General features: G+C 37.1%; 1 protein-coding gene across 4 annotated transcripts in view; it reads left to right on the forward strand.

The window, feature by feature from the left end:
• kctd17 (potassium channel tetramerization domain containing 17) overlaps window positions 1–17,727 on the forward strand; it is a 41,305-nt gene that overhangs the window by 14,121 nt on the left and 9,457 nt on the right. The window contains exons 3-4 of one of the 4 annotated variants that reach the window (XM_088016314.1): window positions 14,077–14,168; window positions 15,780–15,926. In XM_088016314.1, coding sequence (XP_087872440.1) covers window positions 14,077–14,168; window positions 15,780–15,926 — 239 coding nt within the window. The remainder of the gene's footprint in view (window positions 1–14,076; window positions 14,169–15,779; window positions 15,927–17,727) is intronic. The other 3 variants (XM_088016315.1, XM_088016316.1, XM_088016317.1) reach the window with 3 other exon arrangements.

Genomic DNA, 17,727 nt, shown 5'->3' on the forward strand with positions numbered 1-17,727 from the left:
ATTTATTTATTTATTTAGCGTGGTTTCGCTTCTCCGAAACGGACAGATGTTACGTCTGCAGCTCCTCCACAGCGCCGCTCTCCTGGGTAACGAGCACCAAGAAGGCTCCATTTCTTAAAGCCGCTGGATGAGTTACTTCCAGCGGTTTCTAAGTCTTAGCAGCAGCGGAGCCGCGTCCGCAGTGGTTGAGCAGCGGACTGCGCATGTTGCAGTCTAATTAACTTTTGCGTCGTCATTTATTTCCTCCAGATAAACTACCGGCTCCTCAAATGGATTAACACAACGTTGCATTCTCTTTAGTTTTCTCTGGTCTGTAATGGAGACTTGAATTTAACGCGCCATTTCAACCAAGGGTTTGTAATGCGCTTCCTAACCATTTTTTATTTGTAAGTATTGATTTTATTTTTTAGCCAAGGCTCTGTCTCTGCTAATGACATCTTCGATACATTTTTTGATCCCAGGCTTAATTTATGGACTGAACAGACAGAAACAGTTACCATCATACATTTTGACCTGTTGATTTTATTTTTGAACCTTTTTTTTATTGTAAAATGTTGATTTGATTTTTGAACCATTTATTTTAAAGTGTTGATTTTATTTTTGAACCTTTTTTTATTGTAAAGTGTTGATTTTATTTTTGAACCATTTTTTTTATTGTAAAGTGTTGGTTTTATTTTTGAACCATTTTTTATTGTAAAGTGTTTTTATTTTTGAACCATTTGTTAATTTTAAAGTGTTGATTTTATTTTTGAACCATTTTTTTAAATTGTAAAGAGTTGATGTTATTATTGTAACCTTATTTATTTTGAAGTGTTGATTGTCTGAAAGACCTTACACATGAATTGCCCCATACGGGGTTTGAACCGACAACCTCAGCATTACCAGCACGGTGCTCTAACCTGCTGAGCTAACTCACCTACCTTACAAACTGTTGGGTTTCCATGGATTTAAGAAGAACTGACATGATCTCACCACAATGGAGATTTGATAAAAGTGCTTATATTCTAATGTTTTTCAAAACAACATACATAATATTTTATTTTCCAGAGATTTTGTATTTTGAAGTGTTGATATTATTTTTGAACCATTTTTAATTTTCAAGTGATTGTATTTCAGAGATATTTTTTTTCTTTAATGTCTTAATTTTATTTTTGAACCATCTTTTATTTGTAAGTATTGAATTTATTTTTTAGCCATTTAGCCAAGTCTCTGTAGAACCATTTGTCTCTGCTAATGACATCTTTAATACATTTCTTTGATCCCAGGCTTAGTTTATGGACTGTAATGTGAAATTAGGCACAAGTATAAGTCTGACAGTTTGTTCACCAAGTTACTGTGCTCTCTGAGAGGATCTGTAAGTATTTGACATTGTTCCATGCCCATTGTTGACGTTAGTCTCTAACAAAATGTGGATCATCTACCAGGAACACTGCAAAGACCATGAGTTTCTGTAGTGTAGTGGTTATCATGTTGGCTTTACATGCAAAAGGTCTCTGGTTCGAAACCAGACAGAAACAGATTTTGCATGTTCTATTCATCACAGGTGTTTACTAAAGGTCAACAAGGTTCTGTGGTGTCATGGTCTGTACTCTGAATCCAGGCATCCGAGTGCAAGCCTCAGTTAAAATTTTCATGCATTGCATCTCACATCATCAACTTTGGAACCTCAAACTGAATCATAGCAGAGAAGTTCAGTTCCTGTAGTGTAGTGGTTATCACGTTTGCTTTACACGCAAAAGGTCTCTGGTTCAAAACCAGACAGAAATGGTTTTTGTAGGTTCTGCATCTCTTGGGGTGCAGTGAGACAAGAGCCTTCCTCTTTGGTGATGGTTCATTTGCCAATCGACTTCAATGTCGGCTTCTTTGAAATCGAAGCTACTTTACTTCAATTACCAATTGGCAGTTCTGTGGCGTAATGCATGTGTCAAACTCAAGGCCTGTGGCCCCCCAGCATTTTATAGGCCAATGATTGACTTAAAATAGGTTTTTAGCATGAATTGACTACAAACTACATTTCAACCAAAGGCTTGTAAGGCGCTTCCTAACCAGACGCTCCAAAGCGTCCGGTCCATAACTCTTCAACACGCTGTCAGCTCCGGTCAGAAAGACGCATTTAGTCCAGAGACCATGAGATGATATTCAGAAAGGATTTTTTTAATTGATTGATTTCAGTTGCCTCTGAGACTAAATCTTTGTGTAAAGTCTATAATGTCTGCCCATGTGACTTGTTTTTATTATTTGTTTGCTCACCTTTAAACACTGATTTAAATATTGTAATTTTTAAACTGAGCAGTAATTTTACATCCATGGAAACTCAAATGTAATATTTAAAACTTCAATACATAAAATCAGTTATTTAACAATATGAGGTGTTTAATTTATTTTTAACATTGTACAGGTGCTGGTCATAAAATTAGAATATTGTGATAAAGTTCATTATTTTCCATAATGTCATGATAAAAATTAAATTGTCATATTTTAGATTCATTGCACACCAACTGAAATATTTCAGGTCTTTTATTGTTTTAATTTTGATGATTTTGGCAAACAGCTCATGAAAACCCAAAATCCCTGTCTCAAAAAATTAGAATATTATGAAAAGGTTCTCTGAACGAGCAATAAAAATAATCATCTGAATCAACAAAGTAACTCTAAACACCTGAAAAAGATTCCTGAGGCCTTTAAAAACTCCCAGCCTGGTTCGTTACTCAAAACTGCAATCATGGGTCAGACTGCTGACCTGACTGCTGTCCAGAAGGCCATCACTGACATCCTCAAGCAAGAGGGTGAGAAACGGAAAGAAATTTCTGAACGAATCGGCTGTTTGCAGAGTGTTATATCAAGGCACCTCAGTGGGAAGTCAGTAGGAAGGAAAAAGTGTGTCAGAAAACGCTGCACAACGAGAAGAGGTGACCGGACCCTGAGGAAGATTGTGGAGAAGGGCCGATTCCAGACCTTGGGGGAAGCAGTGGACTGAGTCTGGAGTAGAAACATCCAGAGCCATTGTGCACAGGCGTGTGCAGGAAATGGGCTACAGGTGCCGCATTCCCCAGGTCAAAGGTCAAGCCACTTTTGAACCAGAAACAGCGGCAGAAGCGCCTGACCTGGGCTACAGAGAAGCAGCACTTTGGACCACTGTTGTTCAGTGGTCCAAAGTACTTTTTTCGGATGAAAGCAAACTTTGCATGTCATTCGGAAATCAAAGTGCCAGACTCTGGAGGAAGACTGGGGAGAAGGAAATGCCAAAATGCCAGAAGTCCAGTGTCAAGTACCCACAGTCAGTGATGGTCTGGGTGCCATGTCAGCTGCTGGTGTTGGTCCACTGGGTTTTATCAAGGGCAGGATCAATGCAGCAGCTATCAGAAGATTTTGGAGCACTTCATGCTTCCATCTGCTGAAAAGTTTTATGGAGATGAAAATTTAATTTGGTCTGGAATCGGCCCTTCTCCACAATCTTCCTCAGAGTCCGGTCACCTCTTCTCGTTGTGCAGCGTTTTCTGCCACACTTTTTCCTTCCTACTGACTTCCCACTGAGGTGCCTTGATATAACACTCTGCAAACAGCCGATTCGTTCAGAAATTTCTTTCCGTTTCTCACCCTCTTGCTTGAGGATGTCAGTGATGGCCTTCTGGACAGCAGTCAGGTCAGCAATCTGACCCATGATTGCGGTTTTGAGTAATGAACCAGGCTGGGAGTTTTTAAAGGCTTCAGGAATCTTTTTCAGGTGTTTAGAGTTACTTTGTTGATTCAGATGATTATTTTTATTGCTCGTTCAGAGAACCTTTTCATAATATTCTAATTTTTTGAGACAGGGATTTTGGGTTTTCATGAGCTGTTTGCCAAAATCATCAAAATTAAAACAATAAAAGACCTGAAATATTTCAGTTGGTGTGCAATGAATCTAAAATATATGACAATTTAATTTTTATCATGACATTATGGAAAATAATGAACTTTATCACAATATTCTAATTTTATGACCAGCACCTGTATTTTTATACATTAATGCTGGGGCTGCCCAAGTCTAGTTTTCCAGAGCTACCATCTGCAGCTTTAGATGGTTCCTTCTCTAACACACCTGGACCACTGATTCATTATAAGCCTCTACAGCAGGGGTGTCAAACTCAATTTCACAGAGGGCCACTTCAGCATATTGGCCCCCCTCAACGGGCCACATTGACGGTACAAATCAGGAGTGCATCCCTGCTAAAACACCCCAGACAAAAGGTTGACTTCCCTCATTCAGTTCTGTAGGAATGCATCTGAAGTTGCAATAGTTCTGGAAAACTAGACTTGGGCACCCCAGCATAAATGTATAAAAATACAATGTTAAAAATAAATTAAACACCTCATATTGTTAAATAACTGATTTTATGTATTGAAGTTTTAAATATTACATTTGAGTTTCCATGGATGTCTCACTGCACCCCAAGAGATGCATAGCCTACAAAATCTGTTTCTGTCTGGTTTTGAACCGGAGACCTTTTGCGTGTAAAGCAAACGTGATAACCACTGCACTACAGGAACTGAACTTCTCTGTTATGATTCAGTTTGAGGTTCCAAAGTTGATGGTGTGAGATGCAATTCATGAAAATTTTAACTGAGGTTTGCACTCGGATGCCTGGATTCAGAGTACAGACCATGACACCACAGAGCCCTTGTTGACCTTTAGTAAACACCTGTGATGAATAGAACATGCAAAATCTGTTTCTGTCTGGTTTCGAACCAGAAACCTTTTGCATGTAAAGCCAACATGATAACCACTACACTACAGAAACTCAGGCTCTTTACAGTGTTCCTGGTAGATGATCCACATTTTGTTAGAGACTAACGTCAACAATGGGCATGGAACAATGTCAGATACTTACAGATCCTCTCAGAGAGCACAGTAACTTGGTGAACAAACTGTCAGACTTATAATTGTGCCTAATTTCACATTACAGTCCATAAACTAAGCCTGGGATCAAAGAAATGTATTAAAGATGTCATTAGCAGAGACAAATGGTTCTACAGAGACTTGGTTAAATGGCTAAAAAATAAAATCAATACTTACAAATAAAAGATGTTTCAAAAATAAAATTAACACATTAAAATAAAAAATATCTCTGAAATACAATCACTTGAAAATTAAAAATGGTTCAAAAGGGGGGGTCACGTGACCGAGATCGAGATGGCAGCACATTGAACAGCTCCAAGGACGGTGTTCCGAATTTTCTCTTAAAACCCTTGCAAGAGCAGTAAAGAAGGCTCAAAAGATACGACACTGATATGTCTAAAGCTTCGTCTGTGAAACAGTGCGACATTTTCTCAAAAAGACGCAAGACAACCACCAAAACAGCACCGAGTTCAACGTGCGGTGAAGAAGCTAACATGGCTAGCATAGCTGAAGTGCTGGAGGAGCTAAAGTCACTCCGGTCGGACTTTGGAGTTAAGCTGGATAGTATAGACGAAAGACTGACTGGAATGGCAGGCGCTATGACTGCACTGGAGGCTAAAGTGTCTGAGGTTAAACAGGACCTATTAAACCAGGCGGCTCATATGGAAGAGGCTGAGGCTCGCATTGCTGAAGTAGAAGGCTCGCTTGAAAAAGCAGAAACATCGTTGACTGCAGCTATGAAACGAATCCAACTCCTTGAGGCCAAAACAGATGACCTGGAGAACCGAGGAAGGCGAAAGAACCTGCGGGTCCTTGGCCTCCGAGAAGGAGCAGAAGGAAGACAGTCGCTTTTCGACTTTATTAGCAACATGCTACCGAGGTGGCTGGAACTCGCACCGGACAAGACATTCACACTGGAACGGGTTCACCGCACACCAGCCTCCGGGAAACCAAACCAGGGCAGAGCGGTCCTGATTCGCTTCTTAAAGTTCCCGGAGAAGGAATTTGTGTACCGAGAGGCAAGGAAAAGAGATATTATGCAAGACGGAGCCAAAATCACGTTTGCACAGGACCTATCGGCGGAGACCGTACGGATCAGACGCGGGTTCCACCCGGTAGTGAAGCTGTTTGTCGACATCGGTGCATTCCGCGGATTCCAACACAACCCCTGCAAACTTCGAGTTCTCCACGGCGGAAAGATTCATCTCTTCTCAACTCCTCAAGAAGCTGAAACATTTTACAAGACTCTTCCAAAATAAACACAGCGGATGCCTCTGATCAGTGAGTCGTGGTTAAGAACTGATAAGACATTTTATGTGGCTGTTTCTCAACAACCTGATCATAATCAGGATGCGGACTAAGTTAATGGGAAGTTAATATAAACATAGCCGACTGCTCTTATGTGCTCACATATTCGAAGTCTAATTTGAACTGTTTTGGCATTAATGCTAAAAGTTAAGCATTAAGCAAGTTATTACCGTTCTATCAAGGGTTAATGGTATTATTTTATAGGGAGACACTGTCTGCTGTGGAGGTCTTTGGTGATGTCATGTTGACTAGTTGCTCCTCAGTAATGTGGATCAACGTCCTCCAGAAACTGGGTTCAAGGGGAGGGGGAGGCATTTCAGATAAAGAAATGCAAAAGTTCTTTTGGGGATTGTTCAGGACTAGTTCTGTGTCTTGTATGGTTGAATGTGTGAATGTATGTGCAAACCTGCATTTTCTGCACTATTTTTGCTTACTTTATTTTAGTATAACAGTAAATTAACCTGATATGGAAAAAATACCTAAAGGAAATGGTTTAAATATCAAAATTACAAGCTGGAATGTCAGAGGAATACGAAAACTAACTAAATTGAAACAAGTATTAGACCGACTAAAACATTTGAAATCTAAAATATTTTTTTTACAAGAATCTCATTTGACTGACTCAGAAATACATTGGATAACTAAAAGATGGCAGGGCCAGGTATACCACTCTTCCTTTACCAGTCATGCCAGAGGAGTTATTATTCTTATACATAAGTCAATAACATTTCAAGTTACAAGGACAATTAAAGACCCATATGGGAGATATATTATTGTGCAGGGACATATTTCAACATTAAAACTAAATTTGATAAATATTTATGGACCAAATAATGATAATCCATCTTTTTATGAAAATTTATTCTTAACCTTGTCAACCTTGGAGGGATTTTATATTATAGGAGGGGACTTTAATTGTACCCTTAACCCAAGCCTGGATAAATCTACTCAAATTGATACCAGTCATTCACAAACCAGGAAAATACTCCTTAATTATATAAAAGATTTAAGAATAAATGAAGTATGGCGAACAAGAAACCCAACTAATAAAGAATTTTCATGTTATTCAAGCTCACACCAATCCCATTCGCGTATTGATTATTTTCTTATCTCCGCGGAGTTACTGCCTTACGTGGAGAACTGCTGGTACAATAGTATTGTAATTAGTGATCATGCTGCAATGTCCTTGGAAATTAAAGTAAATAAGACTGACCAAGGGATGAAACGATGGAGGATGCAGACAATCTTGCTAAAAGACTCAAAATTTGTTACATTTATAGAAACTTGCATTGACCAGTATTTTGAAATGAATAAAGATGAAACAACGGCTAGTATTAGATGGGAAGCTTTTAAAGCTTATATTAGAGGAGAAATTATCAGTTATAGCAGTAATAAAAATAAACAATATAACCAAGAATTAAAATTATTAGAGAGACAAATTAAATCCAGTGAAGCAGAAGTCTATCAGAGCAATGATCAGACAAAATTGCACAAATTGAATGTTTTAAGAATCAGATATGATAAATTGACATCAGAGAAAGTGGCAAAAAAATTAATGTGGACTAAGCAAACATTTTATGATCAAGGAGAAAAGGCTGGTAAATTATTGGCTTGGAGGATAAAACAGATGCAAGCGGAAAGAACTATCAACAGCATAAAATCCAAATCGGACATTTTAACCACAGACCCTTCAGAAATAAATGAAAATTTTAGAGAATTCTACAAAGACTTGTATAAGTCTGAATATTCTGGAAACCAAGACACACAAGCTGCGTTTCTTAATCAATTACAATTCAAAACCCTTTTAGAGGAGGAGAAAACAATTCTCGATAGTCCTTTAACAATAGAAGATCTATCTGAAGCAATAGACAACATGAATAGTGGTAAAACCCCAGGTCCTGATGGACTTCCAATAGAATTTTATAAAACATTTAAAAATAAATTAATCCTACCACTTCTCAACATGTATGAGGAATCATATGAAGCTGGAATACTCCCAGAGTCACTGAGGTTGGCTACAATAATTCTCTTGCTAAAACCAGACAAACCCTCCACTGAATGCTCCTCTTATAGAGGAATCAGTCTTATGGGATGTGATACAAAGATTTTGTGTAAAGCCCTCTCTAGGAGATTAGATAAGTACCTTCCCAGTTTAATAATAGATGACCAACAAGGATTTATTAAAACAAGACAAGGCTATCATAATATAAGACGGGTTCTTAATGTATTGCATGAAAAACATAATTGTAAGGACACAGCAATGTTATCATTAGACGCACGTCAAGCTTTTGATAGAATAGAGTGGGATTATCTGTTTGAAGTGCTCCCTAAATATGGATTGGGTGAAACCTTTATAAAATGGATAAGACTATTATATACTGATCCCATAGCACAAGTTTTAACTAATAACAACATGTCAAAACCTTTTAATTTACAACGGTCAACTAGACAGGGCTGCCCCCTGTCACCTCTACTTTTTGTATTGGCAATAGAACCTCTGGCAATGGCTGTTAGAGCAAATACAGGAATATCTGGTATTAGAATCGGAGGAAGAGATCATCTCATTTCCCTGTTTGCTGATGATATTATATTTTTCATGAGTAATCTGAAGATCAGTATTCCTAAATTATTACATCTAATAAAAGAATTTGGTGAATTTTCAGGCTATACAATTAATAATTCGAAATCAGAGTTAATGTTTCTTAATGAAAAAGAAAGGAGAAGTCCTATTGTGAATACTCCATTTAAAACAACAACAAAAGGTTTTACATACTTGGGCATTAAGGTCACCCCGTCTCTTAATGAAATAAGCGCAACAAATTATAATCCCCTTGTGGAAAAAGTCACAGAAATGCTAAATAGATGGTCAAACCTGCCTATATCTATGATAGGTAGAATAAATTTATTAAAAATGACAATCTTGCCCAAATTTTTATATTATTTTCAAACACTTCCATTGCCGCTGTCAGATTCATTTTATGACAGTCTGGACAAACTATTTAATCAATTTATTTGGAGTAATAGAAAAGCAAGACTCCGTTTAAAACTACTCTATCTGCCCTATGAAAGAGGTGGACTTCAAGTCCCTAATCTCAGATGGTATTATATGGCCGCCCAACTAACATCAGCTACCCATTACTTTTGCCCAACGACACCTCCAGCCTGGGTAGATATTGAACAGCAATCTGTTCCAGATTTCCCCTTAAATACCTTCCTATATTCTTCGGACCTAAAGACATTAAAAAAGACCACAAAAAACCCCTTTTTAAAAAATACGATTATAAACTGGCATGCAGCACACAAACATGTAGGTGAGCGTCCAGAGCTATCACAATTTACCCCAATTTGGGGTAATGAAAAGTTCATCCCAGGAAAAAATGATGGAGGATTTAAATTATGGAAAACCAAAGGCATTCAGAAAATTAAAGATCTATATGTTGATGGCAAGTTACTTACTTTTGATCAGCTATGTAAGAAGTATTTAATACCTCCGAAACATTTTTTTAAATACTTGCAATTGAAAAACTTTATGTCATCAAAACTGAAACAAATAGTTGACATTCCACCCTTAACAAAAATAGAAGAGGTGTGTGTTGGAGATTCAAAAGGGAAAGGTCTTCTCTCTGAGTTCTATAATTTGTTAATGCTTTCCTCTAAAGATTCAGCAATAGTTAAGTTAGATGCTTGGAGGCGAGATACTTTCGAAGATATAGATGAGGAAGACTGGAATCAGGCCTGTTTAAAAGCACAAAAACAAACGATAAACACACGATTTAAACTTTTGCAATATAAATGGCTTATGAGAACCTATATAACACCAGTTAAGCTTCATCATATGTCCAGTGATATTCCAGATACTTGCCCTAAATGTTTGTTTGAAAAAGGAACTCTTCTCCATTGTTTGTGGGAATGTCCTAAAATTCAGAGGTTCTGGAGGGATGTTATTGGGTGTCTATCTGAATTGTTTAAGCTAAAAATTCCATTACAGGTTAAAATCTGTGTTCTAGGAATATACCCAGTGGAATTTAAACAATCACAGAGGAAAACCAAATTGATAGACTATGGACTTCTTCAAGCCAGAAGATCTATAGCATTATGCTGGAGAGGCATGGACGCACCCTCCCTCGGACTCTGGAAGAAGGAAATTGCAAATTCGCTCGGACTGGAAAAGCTAACATACATCGCCAAGGGCAAACAACGGGATTTTGAGACTCTCTGGGAGCCATATATGAAGACCATAGGTACTGAAGGTGGAACTTATTAATGGATGTCTTGTCTACAGTTTCTATTCATATGTTGTTCTGTTGTTTTTCTTTCTCTTTTCTCTAAGTTAATCTAAAAGGTTTTTGATATTTTTGGAACCAAACAAATGCAGGTTTGAAGAGTGAGTGTGGGAGTGAATGGGTGCATGTTGTAATGTTAAGTTTGTTGTGTGTAAATTTGTTATGTCAAAAACGAGAAAATTCAATAAAATATATTGAAAAAAAAAAAAAAATGGTTCAAAAATAATATCAACACTTCAAAATACAAAATCTCTGGAAAATAAAATATTATGTATGTTGTTTTGAAAAACATTAGAATATAAGCACTTTTATCAAATCTTCATTGTGGTAAGATCATGTAAGTTCTTCTTAAATCCATGGAAACCCAACAGTTTGTAAGGTAGGTGAGTTAGCTCAGCAGGTTAGAGCACGGTGCTGGTAATCCTAAGGTCATCGGTTCAAACCCCGTATGGGGCAATTCATGTGTAAGGTCTTTCAGACAATCAACACTTCAAAATAAATAAGGTTACAATAACATCAACACTTTACAATTTAAAAAAAATGGTTCAAAAATAAAATCAACACTTTAAAATTAACAAATGGTTCAAAAATAAAAGCAACACTTTAAAATTAACAAATGGTTCAAAAATAAAAGTAACACTTTACAATAAAAAAATGGTTCAAAAATAAAATCAACACCTTACAATAAAAAATGGTTCAAAAATAAAACCAACACTTTACAATAAAAAAAGGTTCAAAAATAAAATCAACACTTCAAAATAAATAAGGTTACAATAACATCAACACTTTACAATAAAAAAAATGGTTCAAAAATAAAATCAACACTTTAAAATTAACAAATGGTTCAAAAATAAAAGCAACACTTTACAATAAAAAAATGGTTCAAAAATAAAATCAACATTTTACAATAAAAAAAAGGTTCAAAAATAAAATCAACAGGTCAAAATGTATGATGGTAACTGTTTCTGTCTGTTCAGTCCATAAATTAAGCCTGGGATCAAAAAATGTATCGAAGATGTCATTAGCAGAGACAGAGCCTTGGCTAAAAAATAAAATCAATACTTACAAATAAAAAATGGTTAGGAAGCGCATTACAAACCCTTGGTTGAAATGGCGCGTTAAATTCAAGTCTCCATTACAGACCAGAGAAAACTAAAGAGAATGCAACGTTGTGTTAATCCATTTGAGGAGCCGGTAGTTTATCTGGAGGAAATAAATGACGACGCAAAAGTTAATTAGACTGCAACATGCGCAGTCCGCTGCTCAACCACTGCGGACGCGGCTCCGCTGCTGCTAAGACTTAGAAACCGCTGGAAGTAACTCATCCAGCGGCTTTAAGAAATGGAGCCTTCTTGGTGCTCGTTACCCAGGAGAGCGGCGCTGTGGAGGAGCTGCAGACGTAACATCTGTCCGTTTCGGAGAAGCGAAACCACGCTAAATAAATAAATAAATAATAAATAAATAATCCTGGTAAAAGCTCACACCGGACCCCGCAGGGTAAAACACTCACAGAGTTCATTTGATCTGTTTGGATCAGACAGATCCAACTGACTGATGAATTAGCGCAGATTTTTCTGCAGATGGGAACCAGGAGGAAGTTGTTCAGACCCCAGCGGGTGAAGTGATGCTAACTTAAGTGAAGTCGCTTAATTTAATTTATTAAAAGTTATTGGGGCCTCAGTCAGTGGTTTTTGTCACTACGAGAAAAATGTAGATGCATTTATCTGCTTAATCTGTGATGGGATCTGGATTCACGGTGAATATTAACTAAACCGCATAAAATGCGACTAAATAGTTGATGTAAAATGATTGTAATTTCACGGATAAAAATAGTACATGACCGATTTTTTTTTTATGTTGTCGGTCAAGATAACATCTAGCTCGACCTGCCGCCCTGACACCAACTCACACATCTTCATCCACAGTCTTACTTGTAAATCGATTTTTCTTTTCTTGGACGTTTTGATGTTAGCTTGTCGATGTCTCAGTTTTATTCGCTGGGAAAATCAATAAGCAGCTTGAGGCGACTCTGCTGCTCTCTAGTGGCGAGAAGCCGTAATGTTGGCTGGTAACAATCGGAATGCATTATGGGAGATGTAGTTTGTAGTCAATTTGTGCTCAAAACCTATTGTAAGTCAGTCATGGGCCTATAAAACGCTGGGGGGCCACATAAAATGACATGGCGGGCCACATGTGGCCCGCGGGCCTTGAGTTTGACACGTGTGTGTTAGAGCATGCTAATATTAGTATTATACACATTATTTCAACAGCATAAATAATGTTGTTGAAATATATGTTTAGATTGTTTAATATATTACAATTTAAAGAACATATATATATATATATATATATATGTATATATATATATATATATATATATATATATATATATATATATATATATATATGTATAATTTTTTTTTCTAATCAGATTGTAAATATCTGCAGCCTTTACAGTCCAAAGTAAAACTTGTTTAGAGATGCAAAAGAACATGAATTCTTGAAAAAAAGGCAACTTGTAATTTTTTGATAAATAAATAATCGGAAATGCATTTTGTATTTTATTTTCCTTTTCATGTTTTAAAATTAAAGAAAACATTTTGTAAACATTTGCAAAAAGTGGATGGACACATTTTTTTAGTGAAATGTTTATTTGTGGAAAATTATGTAAAAAAAAAAAAAGTTTCCAACCCAAAGACAAGAAAATAGATTTATGTGATTATTGGTATTTCTAGATTCCATAGAGAAAATTCAATGCAACTATTATAAGAAAAAGAATGAGACAGTGCTAAAAATCTTCATTTGTTATGTTTACATTAACATCATAATAATTTTAAACCAAAGTTTTTATGAGCCTCGGGCTGCAGACCGCTGAGTGAGACGCAGACGGGTCTAATGCGACTGTTGCAGCGCTGTTCATGTTGCTCATGTTGCTCGTTGCTCATCATGTTGCTCATGTTGCTCGTTGCTCATGTTGCTCATGTTTCTCGTTGCTCATGTTTCTCGTTGCTCATGTTTCTCGTTGCTCATGTTGCTCGTTGCTCATGTTGCTCGTTGCTCATGTTGCTCGTTGCTCATGTTGCTCGTTGCTCATGTTGCTCATGTTGCTCATGTTTCTCGTTGCTCATGTTTCTCGTTTCTCATGTTGCTCGTTGCTCATGTTTCTCGTTGCTCATGTTGCTCGTTGCTCATGTTTCTCGTTTCTCATGTTGCTCGTTGCTCATGTTTCTCGTTTCTCATGTTGCTCGTTGCTCATGTTTCTCGTTGCTCATGTTGCTCGTTGCTCATGTTTCTCGTTGCTCATGTTTCTCGTTGCTCATGTTTCTCGTTGCTCATGTTTCTCGTTGCTCATGTTTCTCGTTTCTCATGTTGCTCGTTGCTCATGTTTCTCGTTGCTCATGTTTCTCGTTGCTCATGTTTCTCGTTTCTCATGTTTCTCGTTGCTCATGTTTCTCGTTGCTCATGTTTCTCGTTTCTCATGTTGCTCGTTGCTCATGTTTCTCGTTTCTCATGTTGCTCGTTGCTCATGTTTCTCATGTTTCTCGTTGCTCATGTTTCTCATGTTGCTCGTTGCTCATGTTGCTCATGTTGCTGTTTTCTGGTTTGAAGGTGTTTTGGAGGAAGCTGAGTTTTACAACATCACGCCGCTGATCAAACTGATCAAGGAGCGGATCGTCGAGAGAGACTCTAAAGCCACACAGGTAAATTCACATCTTCAGCAATATTAAGGAAGTATTGACTTAAAACAAACTCATATATCATGCTGGAAGGTTTTCTGTAAGTTACTTTTGACTTATTTCAAATGTATTAATATATTTGGAATAGAATCCAGAAATACTTGGTAAGATTTTGTTTTTGCATTGCAAATAAAAACAGAATGGTGCAAAATATGTGGTTATTAGATGAATACTTTGTATTTTAATAAGATTTAAATTTGTCTGTAATTTGTCTGACCCAATTTAAAATAAAAAGCCTCAATCTGCGTCAACCACAAAATCAGCCAGGGGCCAAACATGGTTCCCGGACCAACGTGGCCCCCGGACCACACTTTGGACCCCCATGGTGTTGAGTTTAGTAATAAGTGACATGAACTCCTCCTAGAAAACATAAATAATAAAATGCTGCTAAATACTGAGCCGTTATGTAACATTAAATGTTCATTCTTTCCTCCAGGAATCGTTTTTCTTTTCTTACATGCAGCCTCAAGCGAACGCCCACTTCCTGTGAGACTGACTCACTGCTGCTCAGATAAACATCATGCAGAAACATCAACATGCAGGGATTTTAGCTTCTGGTCACTTTATTACCGGCTTCTCATTTCACTGGGCTGGGCGATACGACGTCACGATAAAAATCTTTTTAAAAGCAGAATAATAAATGACAGAAAACATTTTCAATCTTTCCTTCTGTGAGTTGCACCACCAGGCTACGACCATTTTAATGACCAGAATATAGTCAAAATATTACCAGAATAAAGGCACAATTTTACTTTAACGTCTTAAAATTATGAGGGAAAAAGTTTTTAACTAGAAAAAAGTTTGTATAATTCTTGTTATTTTTTGTGAAGGAGTCCTAATAAAATTACTCCTCCATTCCCCTGATTTTATGATTTTATTCTGGTAAAATTAAAACAATATTCTCATATTATTCCAACCTTATTGTCCTACAGCTTTGTTCTCATTTAACTTTTATTTTGTAAATAACTCCAGCATTCAGCTTCTATGCACCACAAATCTGGAACAAACTTCCCAAAAACTGCAAAACAGCCGAAACACTGAGTTCCTCTAAATCGAAACCTGTCAGAGCTGCTGTTAAATCATAATAAATGAAACACTGACCAGCATATTGGATGAGTAATGATGATTTCTATGATGGCTCTCCTCTAGTTATGTTTGTGTCTCAGTTATGGACTTTATAACTTTATTTTCGTGTTTTTATGACATAACGCACGTTGAACTGCCTTATTGTTGAAATGTTCTGATAAACTTCATTTATTGATAATCTGCATTCTCCTGATCAAAAAGGAAAAAACATCTTTATAATAATTATTATATTTTGTTGCATAATTGACCTGAAACCAAAGTCCAAATAAACAGAAGCTGTAAAACATGTTTGTCAGACAAGATGGCCGCCCTGAGCTGAAGAACAAGGAGCCAAAAGAAAAAATCCGTCTTTCAAAGAATTGAATTTGTAATAATTTATTTTTGCTCCCAGACGTTTTCAGGGCTTTTCAGCTTTAATAATCTTCATCAGTTGTGTTTTGGGTTGTTTCTTTGTCTCACCTGTCCTCACCTGTCCCCCCCGGCTCCCAGCAGGTTCCACCCAAACACGTGTACCGGGTTCTGCAGTGCCAGGAGGAGGAGCTGACCCAGATGGTCTCCACCATGTCGGACGGCTGGAAGTTTGAGCAGGTCAGCGTGCGCGCCTGCAGAAAGCCCCGCACCGGACTGCTCTGGACTGTGGGTTGGACTCACGCTGCTGCTGACCCCTCAGTTTGACCCCTGGTCTGACCCCTGACCTCAGCCCTGCTCTCTGCACTCCTCAAACTAAAGCTGGAAAACAGACGAGTCAGAAACTGTGAGGTTTAGCTGTTCTGCTGTTTGAACCCTAGGTGGCGCTGGTTAATCCCAGAGTTGGGTAGGAACTAGTTACATTTACTCAGTTACATTTGCTTGAGTAACTTTTTTGAAAAAATAACTTTTAGAAGTATTTTTACTACGCTGTATTTTTACTTTTACTTGAAAAGTTTCATTCTAAAGTATTTCTTCTCTTATTTGAGTGAAATTTCTGGATTTTCTTCCCACTGAATGAAAAACGAATAAAAACCAGAAACTCGCCTGAAGTTTCTGTTAAAGTTTCATTAGTTTTTTATTGAAAGAAACTGATCTAGAAAAATGTTATTTTTCCAAAATGTCCAGTTTATATTTTGGTCTGACTGATGATGTAATGTTTAAATATTAAATGATTGATAATTTGATCAGTTACTCACTACTTCAGTAGATTTTTTTACCAAATACTTTTTACTCTTCAGTCATTTTTTGGGTTTTCTGCCCAGTTTCTTACTTGAGTAAAACACATTGAAGAGCTGCTCTTACTCTACTGGGTGACATTTACAAAGTTATTAAAGCCTACATTTCTGGTATCAATGAGTTCCTATGCAGGATATTGAATAGATACACGACAGCTTGCCATAAGTTTATCTGACGACTGGGGTTTCTCTCTACCTAAATGTGTTTCCTGGAAACTCAGACTGAAACACTCAGGCTGTCGTTTCGCTTCTCGTCGTTATTAGCAGCCGATCCTGCAGTGATTTGGTGCGGACTGCTTTACTTTGTTCTGTAAGGAACAGTAGACACCAACGCTGCTACCCACGCTTTCAGTAAGTTTAGACGCTGGCAGTGGACATTTACCGTGAAATTGTTCTTATAAAATTTTTGACTTTAGACTTTAGACTTTAGACTTTATTATCATTTTGCATGCACAAAGGTGTATACAGAACGAAATTTCGTTGCATTTCGGCTCAGGACAGTGTTTTGAGCTTTCAATGTTGTGAAGTTACTCCAGAATAAAATAAAATACAATATAAAATATGAATATAAATATGAAATATAAAATATTTCATATTTATATTCATCAAAACATCATATTTTTTGATTTATGATCACAACAAAAAATGAACATTTATATCTGAAACTCCAAAAACTTGATAGTATTTTTCCCAAATTTGTTATTTTACCTCTTTTCTCCACTGTTAGATTTATGAAAGTCACCATATTTGAAAATGTGACTAAATACAGTTACTGGTGGTAAGAATCAAACCTGTCACTTGTTAAAATGAGTGATTTTTTTTCAGAAGCCGATTTTCTCAGCCGGTTTCGATGTTTTTCCTGGTTTATTCTCGATCTTTTCACCTTAAAGAAAATGTGATTTGTGCCACTTCAATCGTTTAGTTTTTAAAGTGTCTGCAGTTTGAGCGTTATTGTCACATTGTACAGACGGCAGCCGCCTTTATTACTGCCATAAACCAAACATTAATCATGATTAATCAATTATTGAAATAGTAACCAGTTTAGTAATTGAATCGTTAACTGCAGTATGCAGACAGTTTTCAGGTGAACGTTGCTCCTAAATAAACCAGCTGTAGGTTCTCCTCTCTCCTGTCGCTTTGCTTCGCCTCCCCGCTCCACAGCATGCTGCTGCCGCTACCAGAACCTCCATCGATCCTCTTCCTCCCTGAAACTCCACCCTGCATGAGCTCCA

Source organism: Poecilia mexicana, unplaced genomic scaffold (genome assembly GCF_051168715.1).
Source record: "Poecilia mexicana isolate PSO_F unplaced genomic scaffold, ASM5116871v1 scaffold_19, whole genome shotgun sequence".
In the NCBI taxonomy this organism is placed as follows: Eukaryota; Metazoa; Chordata; class Actinopteri; order Cyprinodontiformes; family Poeciliidae; genus Poecilia; species Poecilia mexicana.